Source organism: Desmodus rotundus, chromosome 6 (assembly GCF_022682495.2).
Source record: "Desmodus rotundus isolate HL8 chromosome 6, HLdesRot8A.1, whole genome shotgun sequence".
Lineage (NCBI taxonomy): Eukaryota > Metazoa > Chordata > Mammalia > Chiroptera > Phyllostomidae > Desmodus > Desmodus rotundus.
In genome coordinates this window covers 156,372,991-156,395,538 of record NC_071392.1, presented here as the reverse complement: position 1 = coordinate 156,395,538, position 22,548 = coordinate 156,372,991, and the positions used below count along the sequence as shown (strand labels likewise).

Here is a 22,548-nt window from a genome sequence, read left to right as displayed (position 1 = left end):
ACTGCCTAAGGTAAGGCCTCACCATCTCCAACACTGACCTTGCGCCAGTGTATCCCTGGGCTCCCAGCTTCCGCAGCTTACGTCCAATTCATCTTCCTGAATCTGCACCTCTGACCATGTCCCACATCTGCTCAGGGTCCTTCACTGACTCCCCAGTGCCTGCAAGTAAAGTGTACACTCCATCTGCTGGCACCTGGTTGACATCCCAGGCTCTCAGCTCTTCACCAAGCACTCACCGAGTCCCTGCAGTTGTCCCCCACTTCTCCACTCGTGTCAGGCCACTCTTGTCTCCTCCAGGCCTTTGTTCATGCCAGCACCTCTCTTTCCAGAGTGCCTTCCTTCTCCTCAGGTTGACTCAGAGTCCAGGAGACCTGCTCTGTGTACTCACCCAGGGCCATGGGCAGGTTTGGGAGAACAGGCAGGAGCAGTGACGTTAGGGCACCGAAGAGGGAGGGATCAGGTTCTACCTCCACACCCCACTGTACAGGAGGTGCAGAGAGCTGCAGGCAAAGTGACTGGCCACCAAATAAGTGACATAGAGATCGATTGTTCAGTCCCCAAATCAGCATTCGGATCCTGGGAAGCCAACCAGGGTGACGGGGTGGATGACACTGTAGTCTACACTCTGGTGGGCGCTGGGAGGCATTGGGGCACCAGCCAGTCCTCCTGATAGAGTTCCCAAGTTAGCAAGAGAGACACGTGCAGTGACACAGAACTTGCGAAGTGCCACTCCTTGAATGCTTGCCACATGGTGCTAAGAGTATGGATGCAGGACCCCATTTACTCCGCACGACTGCAGAGGTCAGAACAATTACTATTATTATCCCCTTTTACTAGCAAGCAAACACTCGGGGGGATGAAGTGTCTTGTTCAAGACCACTCTGCCAGGTGAGAGCACCCACCAGCAAACCCAGCACTGTGGGGCATCCGGCTGTGATGCCCTGCATTGTGTGAGCGGCCAGCAAACCCTGCTGTGGTCAGCGGGGTGGGGGCAGTGTCAGGCTGGGCCTCACACGACAGGTGACATCTGAGCTGGGTCTTGAGACTTTAGAGGAATGCACCAGGGAGGGGAGGGGTACTGTTCCCTGCAGGCAGAGGGCACAGGATCTGTAAACACGAAAGGGCATGGTGTGTGGGCGTGGTGTGTGTGCGCGTGCTTGGAGCACAGAGTCGGGTGTGGTATGACCCAGCAGGTTGGGGTCACACCACGTGGGGCCATTCTGACAGTCTTGATGTTCTCCTGTAGGCCGTAATAGGTGTTGGGCGGCAGAGCGACGTGGTTAAGTTTGTGCTGTTTTGGTGGGTTTTCTAGTCAGGGTGGGTGGTGGGGAGAGGGTGAGTGGGAGGGAAGGGGCAGAAGCTGGGAGACCAGTTTGTGGGGATTGGCAGGCGCCCAGCCAGGCGGAGAGAAGGTGAAGCCTGGCTGAAGGCAGGGTGATGGTGGAGGGCCGAGGGTGGGGAGGGTCTGGCCTGGTCCTGCGTCCACAACAAGGCCTGGGAAGTGTCTGTGTCCAGGAGCAATGTTGAGTGGTGTCCTTTCTGTGTCCCCGGCCTCCTGCTGCCGGCAGAGTAGGAACTCCATCAGTGTTGGTGGGATGACCAGTGAGAGACCTTGTCCACCTGTGTGACTTGGGTCTATGCCAGATGTCGCATCCAAGGAGCTTGGGGTGGCCAGAGATGGGGTGTGGGGTGTTGTGACTAGGCTGGGCCACCAGCTCCTGAGGTTGTACAGTGGCTTTGAAGGGCGGGAGGTGAGTGGCCCCAAATCTCGGGGGCCAGCCCTGCCTGTGGTCTCGGTTGATTTCTGGGATCATTTCTACAGTGTCGCAGCCAGCAGCAAGGGTTAACTGATGGTTTAGTGTGGCCTCTTGAGCTCTGTGTGGGGCGGCCCCCCTCATGTCAGCTGGCGTCCCGTGTGGCCCTGGCGGGTGGTTCCGACGGACAGAAGAAGTCAGACAGAGCGAGAGCTGCTGTACAAGGTCTTTGTTGTCATGGTTGGGTTGGTACATGTTGGCGTCTGCGTCATACAAAGGGGGAGCAACAGCCATGGCTTTTGGTCAGGTTCAGGGGGGCATGAGGGGTGCCCCTCCCCTCCCCCAGGCACTGACACATTTAAAGGAAGCAGAGCAACAAGGACACAGCACAGATGTGGAAAAAGGATACCCCCATGTGAGCAGGATGGTCATCCTCAGCTGGGTCTCACTAGGACCCCCACCCACACCCCAGGGCCAGCACAAGCACCTCCCGTCTCTCCCCCATGAAGAGTTATAGAGAGGGGAGCAGGGGACACACGGCGGGAGGTTTGTCCTCAGGCCTGGAAGATGTCCCCTCATCCGAGCCAGTTGACCCTAGACCCCCTGTGCAGTCGAGGGCCTGCGGGATCCTAGAAGGATGGAGCAGTTGGCTGGTGGGGGCCAGCAACCCTGCCAGCTGGGCGCCGGGGGCTCTTAGGGCTGGTGGCCTGTCTCCTTTCACTCTAGCCACCAGCCTTTAGGGTGGCTTCTTTGCCACATGATGACCCTGGGCTGAAATACTTCTGTTCTCTGCCTCTGTTTCCCCTTCTCCCTCCTCTTTCTCTCTCCCTTTCCTCCGTCTCTCCCTCCCTCTCTCCCTTCCTTCCTTCCTTCTTTCCTTTCTATCTACACACATACACACCCACACACACACAACCTGGGAGGGTCTCTTGTCTTCCTGCTTGCTTTTGGAGGAGACCACACATAGCTTTGCTGGTAAGGACACCCTCCAGGAGCTTCTGGACCTGGAGTAGAGGACGTTCACATGTAGGCATCCTCACCTATCTCAAGAGCCCATTGTGGCAGATCCAGAGAGGCCTGGTCCCTTCTCTCTGGCAGTGACCTTCCAGGCACACAGCATGGCAGTGGCCTTCCTTGGCAAGACGTGTACACACCTTGGGCAGTGCATACTCCCTTGCATTTCACCCTGTTCTCACCATTTACAATGACAGCTCTTCCTATTTCCCTAGCTAGGGGATGTCTCCCATGTATGTTGTATGTGTGCTGATTCTGGGGCCTCTCCCTCCCCGTCCCGCTTCCCTAGGATGTTACATGCACACTGTCCCATTTGTGTGTGACAAACTCATCCCCCTCCCATCTAGCGGGCCACACACACCTCCTGCCCCTGGCACATCATCTGATTATCTCTGCCCTGCTAGAGCCCCACCCCCATATTTTGTCCCCTCTATGAGTGTGCTGCACATCGGCTGCTCTCCAGAGGCAGGTCTGTGTCAGGAATGACAGTCCTCATGTTCCCCTGGACCTGAGAGTGATCACCTGGCAGTGGTTAGAGCCAGGTATGCCCCAGGCTGAAATTCTCCCCCTGCTCCTGCCTCCAGGAAGCTCTCCAGTCCTGCTGCTTGGAGCAGGCTGTAGGAGTCTGGAGAGTCTGGGAAGTTCACCAGACTAAGCCAGCCATGCTGGGGGGCACTTTCATGTGGGAAAAGCCCTGAGGACACAGGGGCTTCAGAGAGCACCAGGGACACCCTTTGAGAGTTCAGGGGCCCTCAGACCCACCTGGGATATCTTGTATGGCTGGGTTCCCCTGCTTATCTGAAGCTCCCTAGGCCTCAGGCTCTGCTGTTCATCTAGCATGCTCTGTGCCCTTGGGCCCACCTTCAAAGTCTCTGGGCCCCTGTCAAGGGGGAGACCTTCCTGAATACTGGGGATCCACCGTGTCCAGTAGGGCTCGCACACAGGGTCTGGGTAGGCCTGGGGCTCCTGGACTGGGCCCTGTCTATCTCTGCTTCAGGACCCCAAGGCTCTAGAGAATGACCGTCCTGCCCAGGATAACAGACACGAACAGACAAGCAGACAACAGGGGTGCAAGGTGGCTCCCCATCACAGACGCAGGCACAGACACAGACATAGGCCCCATGGGGGGCAGGACACAGGGGCACAGGGGAAGGGGTGGGGTGGGGGAGAAGGGCAAGTCCAGGGAGCTGGAGCTGTGGAGACCCTGCTCCCCAGAGAAGGGACAGACCAGGGGATTTTTCTGGTTCCCTAAACATATGGATTGTTTTGTCTCGTCTTTGAAGTATTGCAGTCTAACTGATATGGCTTTAACTATTGGAAACAGACAGAGAAGACACATGTCTCTCTCTGAAATAAAAGCATAAGTCCACTAAAATGGGAAACCTGCAGAATGCAAACTGGGGCCAATGGGGCAGGACATCAGGGGCAGGCAAGTCGCCCCTTCCCTGGCCCCTGCTTTGGGGGTAGGCCCTGGCTGGGGCCCAGCATGGCTTCTTGGGGCTCTGCCTGAGTTCGTCCCAGTGGACTTCTGAAGACCTCAGACAGGAACCCTCCAAGGGTGGGAGGACTCTAGGCCAAGGACAAAGTCTCCTGTTGGATGTGGCTACTTGTGACCAATGGTTTTGGGGCCGAGAGGGGCATCTTACCCATATTTCTGCTCCCCAAGACCATGTTGCGCACACTACTGCCTTTTCAGAGCCACGTGAATGCACAAAACAGTCTTGGCACATCTAACAATTCTCAAACACACCTTTCTACAACATCTAACACATACCCATCACTCCTGACACACTCATGCTGTTTTGAAAACACATGTAAATACAAGCTAACACATGCAAGCTCTCCCACATGTATGAGATGGCTAGCACACACATGTGGCACAATCTCAACTCATACACACCACCTCAAACAAACATACATAGGCTGCCTAGCAAATACAGTCTCTAACACAGGGACATGATCACTAACACACAAATACAATCTCAAGACACACACATACATACTCTAGTATGTACACCTATATGTACAGTCTCTGGACACATAACTGCTGATGCAGTCTCTGCCATGCACACTCACGCCTACATGGACACACACTTCCTCTCTCATTGCTCCATGGCCATCCAGGTCTTACTCAAGTAACCGAGCAAGAGGCCTTGATGATTTGGGTGGGAGAGACAAACTCCAGTCTCACACATCCCAGAGGAGAGTTTGTTCTTGGCCAATGAGATGAATGGACAGATTCCTTCTGTCAAGTGGGGACTGGCTTCTCCCCAAAGGCTTGGGGCTTTAGCCAGGAAGGGTCCTCCAGGGGACCATGGGGTCCTGGAAGCACATGGACAGGACAAGGTGAGGAAGAAGGGTGGATAGGAATGGGGGCAGCTTGGCTGCACCAATGGGGGGGTCCCATGGCATGGGCCATTGCTGCCCAATGGCTCCAAGTGTTTTCTGGGGGGCCTGGACAGCCCCTTGGCTGGGCAAGCTGGGCCCAGACTGGCAGTGGGGCCCCAGGACCTAAGTGGAAGGTGGGGGGAACAAGGAGCAGCCCTACTTTGGGCCCCTCCAGAGATGAGTTAAAGTCCAAAGAGGATCCATTTGGAGGGACTGGCTTGGCAGGGGCTACCCCTTTTTGGGTGGGGGTTGAGGGGTGCTCCTGGGCTGTGTGTCATTGGGAGGGAAGGAGGAGGGCCTCAGCCTCCTTCCCAGAATAGAGGGGGTCTCTCAGGCTGGGCCCTCACAGGGCAGGCCTACCCTGACTCCCTTCCTCAGAGCCAGGCCACCCAGCACCCCTGCCCTGACCTGGAGGTCCACTGGGGATCAGAGGCAAAAGGTCAGCATGCTGGGCAGGGCTGGAATGTGTCATTACTTTGGCTGGCTGGGGACAGTGGTCCTCCTGGCAGTGGGGTGCATGAAGGAATGTATGGGGATTACCACACTAGCACAGACCTTAGGCTTCTGGAAGAGCCTCCTGCACTGGATACAATGCCCCCTGTGGGGGAAAAGCTGTCTTCTCTTTTTGCAAGCAACTTGGGTGTGAGGAGGGGGCTGGACACTCTGGGATGAAAGGAGTGTGAGGGAGTGCTGAGAGGGTGAGCCCCTGGCTGGAGACAGGGGGCAGAGGCCAACCGAGGTTTTCCCATCAAAACTGAGACTTAACTGAATAAAAAAGAGAGAGAGAAAGAACTAAAAAAGAAAGTAACAAGTGGCGTGGGGATGGGTGGGAGGGCTGGTTACTTCTTGAACATGTCCTGCAGTGGCCCGGGCAGGTATTTGAGCACCGTGTCCAGGATGCTCTCCTCTTCCTCCTCCTCCTCCTCCCCGCATCCCGCGGGGATGGCCTTCTTGGGCCGTGTCAGGCTCCCCTCACAGGGCTGCTCCAGGGCTGCCTTCTCCTCAGCCTCCTTCTCTTCCTTCTTCTTCAGCCCGTACTAGGGGGTGGAGTGGAGTGGGGTGGACATGAGCATGAACGGGGCCAGGAGAGAGCTGGTCTCAGGGTCATGCAGACTCCTCTGGGGCAGCTCATGAGGACGCCCCCAGCCTCAGTCCTCTCATCCATAAAGTGGGGGGGAGGACATCTTGTAGAATTGCGACTGTCCCCAGTAACACAGTGACAGTGCCTGGGGTTTCCTTTAAAATAGATAGCTGCTCATAACAAGTTCTCTGCTCTTTTGAAATCCCCCAAGATCTGAAATCTGAAAGTTCTCGCATGTGTTTGGACCTGAATTTTGGTGACAAAACTTGACTTCAGCTGAGGGAAGGCCCCTCGTAGCCTTGACTTGCTGCAGCGCCGTGACCTCACATGTGCTGGTCTGCTGGTACAGGGTGGCAGCCGCAACCCGCTGAGGGTGACACCTAACAGCAACAGGGGCTCAGGGCGCTCTGGTGCTGTTCTGAAGTCCCCAAATTCTGCATTCTAAACTTATTGGGTCCCCAGGGTTTTGGGTGGGAGACTGCAGGCCCATAGCAGCAAACTTTAGGGAGCACTTCCTATGTGCTTGTCTCTGGTGATCCCTGCTGATCCTCGAGGGAGGTGTTCCTGTGACACCCAGAAAAGGGAGACTCAGAGCTAGGTCTAAGGTCAGAGCTGGGGTTCAGGGGAGCCTGAAGCTGGGGTTTGGGAACCCACTGGCCCTGTGTCCCTACACTCCAGATGGGTAGGAGGGTGGTTCTGACCTTGTCTCGGATCTGCTGCCGGACCTTCTCACGCTCGGCCTCCATGCGCGCGTGCTTGGCCTTGCGCTCCTCCTCCTGCTGCCGCAGTGCCTCCTGCCGCTCCTCTTCCTTCTTCTGTGCGTCTGGGTCCTTCTCCTCCTCTCCCCCCAGCATTTTCCCCATGTCCTTGGTGGCCCCTGCAGGGGAGGGGTTGGGAAGAGAGAGGGTGGGGTCAGAGGGCCCAGGGTTGGGGATAGTGGAGCTTGTTGTGCTGAGGCCCTCTCCCACCTAGGTCCAGACCCTGGTTGAGGGTGAGGGTGCAGGGCTGGGGCCTCACCTCCGAGGGCCTGTTTCATGACGAAGTCCATGTCTACGACTCTGGTTAGCGTGCCCTAGCCCGCGGCCAAATTTGCATGCAGTGCTCCTGGTGGGCCTGGCTGGGGAGATGTGCCAACCTGCAAAAGAGGAGGTTGGGGTTAGAAGGGAGAGACCTCTGCACAGGCTGGGTGCTGGAGTTAGACCGCCAGTGGCCTCGTCCTGATTCAGGCATGGGACTCCATCAGCCTGAGGCCAAGATGCCATGCCCTGGTGCTGCAAGGAAAGGGGTTATTTCTTGATCACTTGCTATGTGCCAGGCACATATATGTTGCCAAATGGCTCAGATCCCTGTTTTAAAACCATCTGGACTATATTGCTTGAATTTGATTGAAGTCAGGAGTCTTGGAAAGAGCATCTCATTTGGATGCAGACAGAACAGGGTTATAATGGCACCCTCATTCCTTATTTGCCATGTGTGCTTCAGGCAAGTTACTGAGCCTTCTTCAGCCTGCTGCTTCCTCCGTTAGACAGAAATGGCAGTGCTTCCTTTCCTAGAGCTACCGTGGAGACTGGAGAGAATTCCCTCCAGGGCACTGGATCCGACCCCTACATGGAAAGAGCGTATGCTCAGGGCCCCACGAATCAGCACAGGTGAAGAAATGAGAACACCTAGCTCGGATGAACGTATCCACACTTCTGAAATTAGACAAATGGAGAAATAAATTATTTTTATTGCAGCATACATGTTAGTTTTGTGTTTATAGCTTACTATTGATTTTTATTTTAAATTGCACATCGGGGTTAGAGACGCGAGAATCTTCCTGGGGCTCAGAGCCTTTACAGTACCAAGCACGGGGCCTTGTAAGCACTCAGCTTATTTCAGTCCTCCTTCCCCTCTCCCTAAATCACTGACTTGCAGTTTTTATTATATTTTTATTGTTATTATTTTGCCTCACAAGATTTTCTTCAAATAAAAGCTTAATGGGAATCTCAATTTGCAAAATATGTAAAAGTGGAACTATTCAATGGTGGGGGGTAGGAGTAGAGACCTGGAGCCCCCGCCACCCTTGGCTTCTTATCCTGTCTCCCTAAGGATTTGGACCCCAGTGCTCGAATTCCTAGACATGTCCTTTTTATTTCAATTGCTAAGTCTCACTGGTTCTGCCATAGGCAAAGCCACCATAAATGCCCTTTGGGTGCAGATGGGACATCTGTGAACTGTCCGAAGTGTGATGTGGCTTGATGGTGAGCTGCGGCCAGAATGGCTCCCCAAGGCCTTTCATCCAACACAGTCTTGGGGTATTTATATTTTGCTAGAAGGAAAAAGGGGTCCTGTGAAATGGTGACAGAGAAGTCAGGCCAGATATTACAACCAGGTTGAGTTCAAGGTCACTGGCTGTCAGTCGATGATGGATTTTCCTCATTTCCTTCAAAATGAGAAAACGTATTGTCAGACTGAGATCTTTCCCTAACATGGGGCCCGAGAGTTTATTTGAGGATTTCTGCATGATCAGACCACCTGATAGGTTGTTTTGAGGAGAGAAAGTCATGATGGAGTAGAAAAAAGTCCCCTTGGGCTTTGGCACCAGACATACCTGATTTGAAATCTGGCTCCAGTTCTCACTGGATCCTGGGGAAAGCATCACTTTCCCTACAAAATGGGGACATATTACAGCTACCTGTCCTTCTACTGATGTCTGCAGGAGAAGACAAGGTACTGGTCAAGTACCTGGTGTGTAGCAGGAGCTCATTAACATTCGCCAGAGAACCCACGCTGACCCAGAAGTCCCAAGTTTGAAGGCAGCTCAGCTCAGTCATTCAGTGTGTTTTTATTTGACTCAAAACAGTGTAAAAAGACTGCATTTCTAAGAACAGGAAAAAAAACCCAATTTAAACATTGAATGATTTCAGGAACTATTGGGTTCTTCCTCCTGTGTTTACATGTTGCTCAAGGAATTGCCAGGTGGTGACAGAAGATGCAGGTCTCTAATTTGAGATGTTTCAAATTGGTTGACAGGGCACCTGGGCTGTATTTCCAGCTCATCCCTAAACTGTTTCTCTGGCAAGTGTCTCCTGGACTGGATGATCCTTCCGAGCCCTTTCCCCCCCACTTCTGTTGGAGCGGTTCTGAAGCATCTGAACCGCTGGCCACCCCACTGTGTCCTTAAACCCTATCTCCTCTCTCAGTTCTGTGTCTCAGTCCTTTCCACCATGTCCTACTGCTCTCTCTCCTCCACTTCCCCTCTCCCTACTCCTTCTGTCCTCTCTTCTTTAGCTCTCTCCTTTGCTGCCTTCTCTTTTTTTGTCTTGTATCTTCAGTGAGGATGTTCTCAGGACCCTGACCTCAGCCTCTTCCCCCTCACCTTTCCCTGGGGAAAACCCATCCTTTCTAGGGGCTTTAATGACCGTGGATACTGATGACACCTAGAGATTTTACCTGGGCTCCAGACTCCTGTATTTGTTTATGCAACAAGTATTAACTGAGCACCTGGTAGGTGCCCCGCAGTATGTCAGGCGTGGGGATGTGACAGTGAACGAGACAAAGTCCTGTCCTCATGCAGATTACATTCTGGGTGTGTATGTGGTGTGAGGGTGTTTGTGTGTGGAGGGAAATAGGCAATGAAAAGGTCAAGAAATACACTTGCCTTTCTCTTGCATGCCTCCACCTATGGGCACTGCTTGGACTCAACATGCCGTCTATCTCCAGGCCTTCTCCCTCCCCGGACTCCTCTGCTTCCATTTCTTTATTCATTTCTTTATTCAGCAAATGCTGTTACCACCCCACGCCCCCAGTATGCAGTGTATTTACTCCAGGGCTGAGTCTTCTTCATGCCTACGTCCACATTGCTCTAGGTGCCTCCTACTCCGGGCCTGCTGGGATTACTTAGCCAAGCTGAGTCTTCCCCAAAGTTCTGTTGCCTCATCCCTGCATGATCCTCTCGGCTCTTAAGCAATGTCTTGTGCACCCTGTCAAGACTCCCCTAACCAACACCTCAAGGCCCAGCATGCTCTGACACCATCCCGCTCAGCAGGTGACTTTCCTCCCCCTTCCTGTGGTGCAGGGGGAGGGAGCTCTGGGGTCAGGCATACCTGACCTGGATCCTCAACCTGCGACTTTTTAGCTGTGTGATAATGAGTAACTGACTTAACCTCTCTGGGTCTGGGTCTTCTTTATAAAGTGAAGAATATAATACCACTTTGAAATGTTAGAAATAGTCTATGGAATGTGTTTGGTACATGATGGGGGCTCAGTCAGTGGTGGCTATTATCATTATCAAAACGATTAATGCCAGCTTGTGTGAACTCCTGTGACCTACCCTCCTCCTAGCTCCAGAGGAAGAGGACCCCTGCCTTCTCCCTCCTTCCCTCAGAAGCTACCCCCCACCCTGCTGCCTTCACTCCAGATTTTCCCTCTTTACACCTCCTCCTTGGTCCATTTATCACTCCCTCTTTCTCACACCTGTAACCTCTCCTCCATAGGTCTCATCTCCCCCGCTCTGTCTCTAGCTCTTGTCTAGACCTTATCTTTCCCTTCCCCTCTGTCCTCTACCTTCCTGGTGAAGGGCTCTTTACTTGGTGTCTCTGCTTCTTCACCTCGCAGTCAAGCCCTGTAGCTCTGTGAGACCAGGGACTTGCTGCCTCTGCACGCCCCCCACCCCCCCGCCCCCCGGAATGCCCTAGTCAGACTTGCTAGAGGCTGCCTAAATGTCAGAGCTGGGGGTGTCTTCACAGCCCTCCGCCTCCTCTGTCCCTCTGTAGCATCAGATGCTGAGGGGGGGCCCCTACCGGACCCCTGCCCTCCATCCCCCACTTTGTTTTTACCTTCTTGAGCCTTCTAAATTCCATGACACAGCACTTTCGTGGTCTTATCAGGCAGGTCCTTTCTCTCACCTTTGCTGGCTCCTTTCCTTTAAAACAGCGATTTCAACCTTTTTCATCTCACAGCACACAAAAACTCACGACTAAAATTCTGTGGCACACCAAAAAATAGATTTCTTGCCAATCTGACAAAAAATTAAGTATGATTTTGATTCATTCACAGAGAGCTCTTGTTGTGTTGGCTGTTGCCATTTTTTAAAATTTGACAATCTAAGGGAAAAGGGGTCAATACCCCTGACTAAATAGACGCTGCATGTTTTAAAAATTCTCTCAGCAGACCAGTGTGCCTGCCTGTGCAGCACACAGGTTGAAAATCAATGCTTTTAAATGCAGCTATTCATTAGGCAATCTCTTCTCCTCTTCTCTTCTTACTGCCCCATTCCGCACCCACTTCCCTGAGTGGGAATCTTACCTACCCTTATTTGTTTATGTCACAGATTGATCTCTCTCCCCTCCACCACCTCTCTCTCACCCTCTCCCCTTCACCCACTCTCTCCCCAAACCTGCGCACTGAACTCTCTGCTGTATATTGGGACATGGATAATCTCAATTCATCTTGTCCAAGGAGCAATCTCATCCTTGCCTCCCCACTCCTTCTCTCTTTTCCTCAAGCATGCCTGGTTCCACTTGCCCCAACTGAAAACTCCAGACTCAGTGAATTCTTCATTTATTCACTCACACGCTCACACTACAAATATTTTTTGAGCACCAGCGCTCTGCCAGGCATTGTTCTGTGTGCTGATGCTGTGGCAGGGCATGAGGAAGTTCCAGCGTTTACTGTGAGACCATGCAGGAGGCTGGGGAGGCAGACACTAGGCAAAGACCACGTGAGGAACTGGTGAGTTACAGTTGCGATGGGGAGCCGAGGAAGAAGTCCAGAGACTGTAGTAGCTTCACAGTGCTTTCTGTGTTCACACCCTCTGCTCTCCCATGGCAGCTGATGCCTAGGTCAGGGCCTCAAGGTTCTGGATTTGTGCATAAACTTCAGCTCTGTGTCTGTCCTAGCTCTCATCCATCCTCCACGTGGCAGTCCGGTTAATCTTCCTGAAGGGCAGATCTGCTCATGCAAACACACCCTGCCACAGCTCCACAAAGCCTTGTTAAACGGAGGGAGTCCTTGTGCTGACCTTCAAGGCCTGCACAGTCTAGCACCTGCCTGCGTTGCCATTCATCGCCACGCCTGGCATGTGGCTCTGCTCGGCTGCACCCCAGCACGGGGTGTTCTTTCCAAACCTGGGGTACTTGTCATGTTGTTCCCACAGCCTGGAAACCTCTCAGTCCCATCTCTGCCAGTTCAAATCCTGGCTCCACTACTTGTAAGTGACCTTGAGCAAGTGACTTAATCTTTTCTCATCTGTAAAGTGGAGAAAATAACACCTGTGCCCAAGGCATGCTGTGAACATTAAATGAGAGAATGCAGATAAAATGCTTAGCCTGGTGTTTGGCACATTGTAGGTGCTCAGTACACATCGGTTGTCATAATCATTGTTGTTGTCATTGTCATCATAAGCGGCAGTATTAATTTTCAAAGGTCCCTCTCAAACATCACTCCCTCCATGAAATTTCCCGGGGTCTTCCTCTTCTGAGACCTGTGGCACTTTCTGGGGCAACCTTGACTACCTCCAGCTCATGCTCTCTGTCCAGCTATGTGTCTTTCTCTTCCCAGTCGCTCCGGGCTCCTCCCTGTATCTCGTGCATTTTTCCTATCCCAGAGTCCACAGCACCCCCAGGTTCACGGTGGAGCCGGCATCAGGATGTGTTTGCTGGATCGAACGCAATGTTCCGTGTCAGTGAGTATATGAGAATGTACGCATTCAAAGGGCGCTCTGACTCTGAACTTAGGCATCGTGTGTCTGTGTGCGTGTGCGTGCAGGGATTTTTGCCTGGTGCCTGTGGGAGAGCTGAGGTCCAGCAGGTTGCTTGCAGTTGAGGATTTTGGCTGGACCACCAGGAGGCGCTCCTCAGCGGTTCTGCCTGGAGCTTTGGTTTATCCCAGCGCAGGAAGGGGGGTGTGGGGGGTGGTGGTGGTGGTGGTGCTGGGGTGGGGGAGGGGAGGCGGGGAAGGGGGTGGGGAAGGGCTGCGGCTGCACCAGGTTCCCTTGCCTTCATTACGCCGGAGACCCAGGACTGCATCTTTAGCTTCTCCCTGACTCCCTCCCAGCATGTCCCAGCCTGTCCCAGCCCCAAGGTAGCGTAGCACCTCCTCAGGCTCTGCCGACTGAGCTCAGGCCGGTTTTGGAGCTGGGCCCCTGCCCTCTGACAAACAGACTCAGGCACCGGCAGTGTTTGTCCTTGTGGCTGTTTTCTGTGTGTGTGTGTGTGTATGTGCACGCGCGCGCGTGTGATAAGTGGCTCAAGTCCAGGCTATGTTCACTGCAACTCAATTCAACACTCATTTGCTTTTTTGCCACCCTCTACTAACAGCAGTGGCAGGGACAAGGGTTGTCTGTCCACCCCCACCCCACCCCACCCCATGTCGCTGGAAGGGAGAAGCACAGGGGAAGGGAAGGGGCAGTGGAGAATGGAAGGGGGTAGGGCACCTGCACCTGCAGAAGAGCAGAAGTGGTGGGGGCTTTGCGTCCCCCGCAGAAGAGGGAACGGGAATCCTGGCGCTCCTCTCTGTGTCCCCGGTCCCACGCAGACTAACGGAGCCGGCAGCTCTGCCCAAGCTATCGGTTGGCCACTGAGAGCGCCCCTCCCCCCAACACATAGCTCCAGCCCCAAGACCCAGCGGGGTCTCAAACTTTGCTGGGGGAGGGGGCAGAGTGGGGCGGGTGAGGGCATAGAAGAGATCCTTGCGAATGACCCCAGGCAGCTTGCTGTGCTGCCCACACCTCGGCTCCTCCTCTGGGGACAAATAGTCCCCTTGGTCCTCCACCCCAAAAGACGTTTGGGTTCTTTTCCCTTCCACCTTTGGTCTGTCTGCTCCCTTTCCGCCGCCCTCTGACTCACTCCGGGAGCCTGAACTGTAGCCCATGGGGGCGGCTTCCTCCTCCGGGGCGAGGAGGGCCCTGGCGGGCTACCGGTTAAGTAGCTTAGATCGAGATCCCCACCCCCACCAGAGCGAGATGGAAGTTGTTCTCTGGGTTCAGACTCGAGTCTCCCATTACCCTCGGGGCAGTCCTGACTCCCCAGCAGCCGGGCTGTTTCAGGCTTCTGCCGGGAGGGGTACGGACGGGGTCCCCCACCTCTTCCCAGTTTGGTCGGCTTCACTGCCTTTCCGCCTGCTCGCTAACCCCCTCGCAGGGAGCTGTCCTTTCAGTACCTCGGCTGGCGAGGCCCGGGAGGGTGCTCGCTGTTTCCGCGCAGCCTCCCCTTCGCGCACCCGGTCCGTCTTGGGGAGCTGTACCCCCGAAAGTAGTACTCCCCAACCTTCTGGGCTGCCCTGCGGCCTCAAGAGGAGAGCCAGGACCCTGTTGCCCACAACCCGGCCCCGCCCTCCCGGCCCCCCGGCCAGCACCGACCTGGCGGTCCCTGCAGCCGTCTGAGCCACTGCAGGGCTCCGCTGGACTCAGCGAGGCGGTTCCTTCTGCTCTTCCAGCTCCTGCCGCCGCCTCCTGCAACTCCGCCAGGCGAGCTGGGGCCGCCGCTGCCGCGGGAGGCGCCCTCCAATCACGCCCCTCAGCCAGGCCCTGACGTGCTACCGCTCCCCTTCCAGATGGGAAATTCAAATCTCTCTCCCTCTCCCCCTCTCCTTTCTCCCTTTCTTTCTCTCTCCCTCCCGCTCTCTCCCTCCCTCTCTCCCTCGCTCCCCTCTCCTCCTCCCTCTCCCTTTCCCATTCTCCGTTTTCATCCTCTCTGCCCTTCCTCCACTCCCCTTCATTCCCCACCTTTGTCTGTCCTCTCCCTGCCAGTCCCCCCTGTTGCCACCTGTCCTGGCCACAGCTATTAGGGCCACAGGCTTGCTGCCCAATGCACTGAGGGGACAGTGGGGGTGAGGAGATGGAAGAAGGGTTCTTTAAGGCAGAACTCAGAGGTCACCTGCTTGGGAAAGCTCTCCTTGATTCCTCCAGGTGGAGGTGGGCTCACTCCCCTGAGGGTTCCCATCGTGCCGAGAGAGACACCTGTTTCAGGGGCCCCTGTTCCTCCGTTTGCATGCCTCTTGCCTGGGAACTCCTAACGGTCAGGACCACCATCAGGTCATATTTGCAGCCTCGCAGCAGTGCATCCTGCTATGTGAGCACTCAAGACGCTGATGAATGCTGTGGGCAAAGCCCCCACAGGGGGCAAGGGGCCCTCCAAGTGGACCCAGAGGTTGAATGCTGCAGCATTGCCATGGACCTTAGGCGAGTCCAGTCCCTTCTCGGCCTGCTGTCCTGTGAAGAATGAGGAGTCCTTTGGAAAACTTTACCCCAGGAGGCCATTTCTTTCTCTCCGATGCCTGGGGAAGAAGAGGGTAGCATCTGCCCCCGCCCACAGCCTTTCCTCCTCCTCTCTCACTCGTTTTGCTTTGCTTCGCTTGGCTACTGCCCCACAGTCAGCCTCTCCATTCAGCCTGCTGTCTTTTGACTCTCAACCGCTTCCTGCAACCCAGGCAGATGTGTAGGAAGATGGCTGCAGAGAGGCATGGCCTTGCGCCAGGACTTTAAAGGATTTGCTGGAGTTCACACATCAGTCAGGGTTATGTCAGAGTGGAAATGACTTCTGCTCTTGTAAGGGGATGGCCTCCTTCCAAGAAGTGAGTGGCAAGAGCTTCAGAGGACTGGATCTGGGAGAGGAAGGAGGCATGATTTTGTTCCTATGGGGGAGGGAGGACTCTTCCTTTGCACATGTTCACAGCAGAGGCTTCAAAGTGAGGAAGCCCCCTCCCCCCAAGTCAGAGGCCATTGGTGGGCCCCTTCTCCTCTCCTGGAGGGTCTTTTCTGAAGCTCACCTCTGTTCTCCCCTTACAGGCTGTGGGGCTTGGTTTAGGGAAGGTCTTTCTTTTATGTCTGAGTTCCCTGTTTAGCACTGTGTTGGGCCTTCGGCCTGCTCATTCTTGATTTTTATTCCCTTTTCCATGGCAGGCACTAATGGAGGTGGGGGAGAGGGGAGGCTGCTTGATTAGAATGACTTAGACTTGGCACAAATGCCCGAGGGGAGTTCTGGGCAGGGAGATCTGAAATCCTGCCATTTCAGGAGTCATAGTCCCCCTCCCTCCTCCCTCTCTGTTCTTCTAGAACAGAAGCTCAGTAAATGGGACCTGGCTGGTAGCACTGTGGTTACAACTGGGTTTTTTCCACAACGGGCATTGCGTTTGACATGGAAGTCAACCAATCTTGGCTAAAAACCCAACTTAACTTTCAGAAAAACACTGAGCTCAGTTCTGGGCACCACAATTTAAGATGGAATTTGATAAACTCGAATATGTTTAGAAGAGAAGGGGGGTGGTTTGGTGGTGGGCATCTGGACAGGTCAGATGAGGGAAGGTTGAAAGGTCTGCGATGTCTCACTGGGAGGAGAGAATGCTAAAGGGGAATTAGTCCTCAAAGGTCTGGCAAGTCTTGCTCAATGTGTAATTCCGGCACTTAGCATGGTACACAGCAAAGTAGGCACTAAGGATATGCTTGTTGGATGAATAAATGATCACTGAAAAAGAAAGAGGAGTACTATCATTTTTACTGGTGCTGAAGGCAGAATTAGGCCAATGGGGGAAAGGTAAAGGGAGCAGACAGAAGCTCTAAGAGGAAGAACCTTCTACCAGTTGAAGCTGTCCAGCCATAGAATAGAGTGCGCCTGTGAGGTGGTGACTTCCCCAGCCCTGGAGGATGGCAGTAGGACAGGTACAGCCCCCTTTGAACCGAAGCTTCTGTGAGTCTATTAAAACTGAGGGAGCTGACATGAATCATGTCTAGCTGCAGAAGGTCTTACTGATGAATAAAAGGACAGCTCAGTCAAGTTTTGGTGGCTTCATCCTGTTGAATGATTAGGGATAAGTCATGACACGTTAGCTATTGGCGCTTCCTGTCAAGAAAGGATGATGGAGAGATGAGTGCTTGCCCCTTGCTCAGCGCTACCAGTCCGGACTTGGTTCCCAGTGCTCTGTTATCACTGCAGAAAGTCGCTAAGTATTATAAGCATTTCCTAGTGATTACAATACTACTAATCATAGCAACCATCAGGATCCCAGCTTGCCTCACTTTGGTGCTTTGCATAAATTACATCTCTCCTTTAGTTCACACAAATCCCTATTTTCCAGACGGTGAAGACAAGGCCCAGGGACATACAGTGAGTCTTGGGCAGAGCCAGAATGCCGGCCCAGGCCCACCTGACACCAAGCTCTGGGGTCCCACCATACTGGGCTGCTTCTCTTCCGACACATCCCACAGCCTATGGAAATGTAACTTTTGCTCTGCAGATATTTTTTTACATTGACATTTACAGTCTTTCCTATCTCCAGTTTCTCACTAAAAAAAAAAAAAAAATGAATTCACACCCTGATCGGGGTCCTCGTGTCATGTGGGTTGTTAGCATTCCCTTCAGTCTCTGGCGTCTCCAACCCTGCTGATGTGCATCCCCTCCCCCGCCTCCAGCCTCCGGTCCCTGCAGAGTCTGCTCCCTGGACAGCTGCTAAGAGGCACCTGGTAAAACACGGTTATGGCTCTGCTTAAGGTGTCTTAGCCAGGCTGGTGCTGAATTTCCACTTTTATTTATAAGTGCTGTGGGCTAGGACAGGGGGCCAGATTTGAACAGATTTTTAAAATGGTATGTACATGTCTTGAATGTTCACCAGGAAGCCAATCAAGAGAGCTAATGTCAGCACTTTGTGTGGGGATCAAGGAACAGTGTGTGCAGAATGACAACTGTCACAGATCATAAGTGCGGTGATCAGTGAGGATGGTGCTTGTCCAAAGGTCAGCCGATCTCTCCCCTGCAACCACCTCTGTCCAAAGGGCACTCAGGGTGCCGCGCAGGAGGCATATAGGAAGCACTGGCCTCCAGCCCTGATCTGGACGGAGCCTGCTGTCTGGGCCTGACCGACATCTGAAGGCTCCAGATGCCAACTCCACTTCCTGCTATTCTGGCTTGAGCCTGGAGGGGCAGAGTTGCACTTGGTTTGAAGGGGTGGCCACGTGCCCGGGGCAGAAACAGAGCTATGGGGGCAGTACACAGGGAAGAGCTCTAGGACATCTAGCTCATCTCATGAGTGGCTTCCCCTTGTCACTCATAATGGTCAGGGGGTGAGGTCAGGGTTCCAGCCATGTTCCTTCAAAATGGAATGACATGTATGGAGGCAAACCCACTAGTGTGCAGTGGTGTGTTTGTGTGTGTGTGCCCACCAGGGTGGAGCGGTGCAGGAAGTGGGCAGCACCCATGCGGAGGGCACCGGGGGCAAGCAGGGCAAGTGTGGGTCTGCCGCTGTGTGTGGTGCTGGTGAGTCCCTCCTGATGTGAAGTGACCGGTGTGAGTGTATCAGCTGTGTGTGGTGGGTAGCGTGCAGCCGAGCGGGTTGCTGTTGCAGTGGGATGTGTCCTTAGCTTTGTGCGACGGTTCGGATGTGAGGCAAGGGTGCCACGCACGGCTGTGCGTGTTGTGCAGTGTGCAACCATGGAGGGGCATGTTTACATAGACTCTGCCAGACCAGAAGGCTTTGGGGACATTCTGACCTGATGGCCTAAGCCTAACTTGCTGGCAACGAGAGAGGATGTCGGTGACAGATGTTACCATTAGTGTGCACTGGTGCTGTCATTGGGGGTGAGTGTGCAGATGTGTGTCACAAGGGAGTGGCGCCTGTATCACTGCCATCATGTAAGGCGGAAGGGGTGTCTATGTGCATCAGGATGTGTCATCACCTGTGTGTAGGTGTGCAGGCTAAGTGTGTCAGTGAGAGTGACTGACCCCTCCTTCTCCATTCTGCCCCTACCAGACAGGCCTATGAAGACCCAACCTGCTAGCCCTTGCTCCACCTGGCAGGCTGTGGAAATCTTTGACTCTCCATTCTCTACTTCGGTTTCTCAGAAAGAGGGCCACACCCGGACTCGTGTGTGTGTGTGGTGGGGGGAACTCCTTGAGGAGTCCCTCTCTCTCACTCCCAGAGCCCTGCCCTCACTCTGAGCCCCTCCCAGGGTCCTCTGCCACCCTCCACCCTGTCCCAACCTCCCAGACCCAGGCACTCATTAGTGTGTCAAAGCAGTCCTTGCTGCCCCTGTGCAGAACCTCAGGATGTCAGCTGCCCCGTATCTTGAGCTCTCCTGAAACTGCATTTCATGTCTGCTCCGCCAGTCTGCAGTTCCCTCCACCACGTGGCACAGCAAGGGTGTTTTGTGGTGAAGTCTTCCTCCCTTGCCTCTGGATCTTTTCAAGCTCTCTGCTGCGACTTCTGTATCCCCTTCTCAACCTCAGCCCTTCCAGCTCTCTGGGGTGTGGTTGGACCTCCCTGGCCATCAGTAGTTCTTCTCAATGGCCCCAGATACTCATGTCACCCTGGAGCCAGCCAGTGTACCCTGCCATGCCTCCTCATTCGAGTGCTAGCACGGGGCACACTTAGGCACAGTGGGCGCAGCATCAGAGTTTGCTCTGTGCTCTCAGGAGGTCCTCCTTCCAGAATGTCCCTCTGCCCTGATGGCACTTAGTCCCTTTTCCTCTCGCCTTGTGAAACTCACACTCAGAAGAGTCTACCCCTTAGGATCCTCTCCTTAGGTACATGGAAACAGAATAACAGAACTCCAGAGCACTAGAATCATAAGTAAAATGCCCTTTTATAATCACACTAAGAATCACAGAATATACAATGACCAGGTTTTTAACCACTCTATGTCCAAGAGTGGCCCACTGGGGTGGGGGACTTGTTGGAAAAATTGCAGATTCCTGGGTCTCATCCCACAGGACTGAACTAAAATCTCTGAGCTGGGAGCCCAGGAATTTGCACTGGTTACCAGGCCCCCTGGTATTTTTGATACACCTACTAGTTGAAAACCTTGCCTTGGGTCAATAGAATCTGGGAATCACAATTTGGGGTCTGAATCTTATAGAAAAAAATCATGGAATCATAGGATATTTTAGGATTAATAGAAGTTTAGATTAAATTACACACACTCACAACTTTAGAATTTTAAAAAATCCTGTGAATCTTAATGTCTAGAATCGTGGAGTTGGAAGTGACCCTGGAGGGTGATTTTCTTCCTGGTCTTGGAGGAATATTTCTTTTTTAGCCTTGCTGCTTCTTTTGGACTGGAAGCCTTTTTCCCTCTGTCCCTTGCAGGGCTGCCTCCATGGTGTCATCTACATTTGTGAACATAAATGTCCTTTCCATATTGGTGCAAAGGCAGCTGGCAGAACCCCTGCCTTCATGAGTTGGAAATGACTTCTTCCTTCCAGTTAGGGCCAGCACACCCTGGCCTACAAAACAGATCTCACTCTTTGGTAAAATGAACGAGGGGCATTATTGCTGTTTCATTAAAGCAGGCAGACATATCTGAGGAACATGGACAGCAGAGGCTAATAAGCTCTGGAGCTTTGTGCAAGGAAATGAAAGAGAGAGAGAGCATGCCGAGGGGCAGCAGAACGGGATCTTGGAGCTCGATGGGCAGGCACGTGGTGTGTGTGGGTGTGTTAGTAGGGGGAGGAGCGGAGTGAAGGGAGGAGAGGCAACATGCATAAAAGTCAGCAATGAAAAGCTATGTTTCTAGTCATCTCACCCAGTGCCCTCAGATTACAGATAGAGAAACAGCATGGAAAAGGGGATGAGGCTTTCTTAATACCACTCAGCGACTTAATGAAACTTTTAACTCGTAGAAAATATTCCATCCCAGTTATAACCCAAGCATACAGTTCCACCCTTAAAACACCTCCAGTGGGCTAAGCATTGTTCTAGGGATGTTACAGGTGTCAGCCCTTCCAGCTGCAATACAACCTGGGGTGGTAGGTGGTTTTCATTTAATTATTCATTTATCAGATGTGTATGGAGGGGCTGTGACATGCCAGGAACTCTCCTGGGCAGACAGGTGTATAAGAAATTTTGGAGTTCATATTTAACCCCTTTGTTCCACTGTGAGAGATGCAAATACTCCACAGAGAGATAACACGTGGCCCAATTCACACGCCCAAGAAGATCCTTTCCCTTTGGAGCTGCTGATTGGAAGTACTCAGAAGAGAGCGGGGGAGAGATGCCCACAGACAGTGGACGATAACACAACACACTCAGTGCTGTCCTCGTGAAGAGGCAGCTCTGAGGAGGAGAAGCAAATACACACAGCCTGCAAGCCAGATGGGCCTGGAAGCCCAAAGCAGGGAAGGAACAGGGTGGCCGTCTTGGGGCTGCCTAGGTCATCTCCGAGACATCTTAGAGAAGATTGCCCTGGGCTCTGGCCACAGAGAGACATGGGTGACAGCTCCGCAGACCTCTGCCCCTCCCAGATGGTGCAGCTTTTCTCTGAGACTCAGTTTCCTCTGCAAACTGGGGGGATGGCTCTGACCTCCCAGGGCGATTGTGAGGCTCAGACAACATAATGTTTGGGAAACAGCGGCACAGTCTCAGCAGGCGTTCATTCTCTTCCCCTCCCACACCCGAGCCCGGCAAGGATTTCTTCTGGAGTCGGGGGCAGTGTAACCATTAGACAACGCGTCCTTCTATGATCTTGGTCAAAGGAATCTGCCTCATGATTTTCCTGAGTTTAAGTTGGAGTTAGAAAGAAAAGAATTTGAAGCCCAGAGGAAGATGGGGAGATGGTTTTTCTTCTCCTTCACTCTTCCTCCCCCCGACACACGAGGGACTGGGATGTTGTGTTCCCGAATGGAAATCATTGAGGGAAGTCAAGAGGGGGCTTAGACTTCAGGCTGAAGAACAGGAGGAATTTTCCACCCACAGATCTAAAAACAGCTGCTCTTTGCCACTCAACCTCCAGTTGTTTCTTTCTGGCAGAAAAACAAAGTAAAACAAAACCACCTTTTATCTGGCAAACAAACGGGGTTGGAGAGGTCTTGGGAAGATGAAGCCAGCGAAAAGTGTGAAGGGCTGAAGAGGAAGGGATTTTCATTTACTGAGATTCTCACTGCTGTAGGTGATTCATAATCTTTATTTGATTGAATTCCTACTCCAGTGCCTCTGTTACCTTAAATGTCATCATGTCCACTTTATATTCAGATGGATATTCCAACTCAGAGAGGTTAAGCACCTTGCTCAAGAAACAGTGGCATCAGTATTTGAACTCTGGTCTCCATAGGTGGCCACATTTCCAGAGGGGGGTTTGGTGTGTTTCTGGAAGCTGAGCCCGGGTCTGCAGCTTCAGGGTACCTTTCCCCAGAGTCTGGGTGACTCTGCTAGGGGAACCTATATGGGGACTTTGCCACAGGCTGGTCCTTAAGGGGGTTGGGTGGTCTAGGTCTGAAGATGCTTAAAAGTGATGGGGGCAGTAGGTCAGCGTCCTGGAACTGTGTCCTAAGGAATTAAATAAGAAGTCCCCTCTGTGGCAGCCCTTTGCTCACTTCTGCTCAGTTTGGCTCAGCCTGGTTCCTC

The 22,548-nt window shown here is 53.3% G+C and overlaps 1 protein-coding gene across 6 annotated transcripts in view; it reads right to left on the bottom strand.

Annotated features, from left to right (window-relative positions):
- Window positions 1-1,968: 1,968 nt before the first annotated feature.
- CPLX2 (complexin 2) overlaps window positions 1,969-22,548 on the bottom strand; it is a 69,123-nt gene continuing 48,543 nt past the window's right edge. For 4 of the 6 annotated variants that reach the window (XM_071221818.1, XM_071221816.1, XM_024577054.3 and 1 more), the window contains 3 exons: window positions 7,255-7,372; window positions 6,939-7,114; window positions 1,969-6,193 (listed from right to left, as the gene is read on the bottom strand). In XM_071221818.1, the coding sequence (XP_071077919.1) occupies window positions 5,996-6,193; window positions 6,939-7,114; window positions 7,255-7,285 (405 nt within the window). In that variant the 5' untranslated portion in view covers window positions 7,286-7,372 and the 3' untranslated portion in view covers window positions 1,969-5,995. Of the gene's footprint in view, window positions 6,194-6,938; window positions 7,115-7,254; window positions 7,373-8,964; window positions 9,066-14,578; window positions 14,758-22,548 lie in introns of those variants that run through there. The other 2 variants (XM_024577053.4, XM_045185042.3) reach the window with 2 other exon arrangements.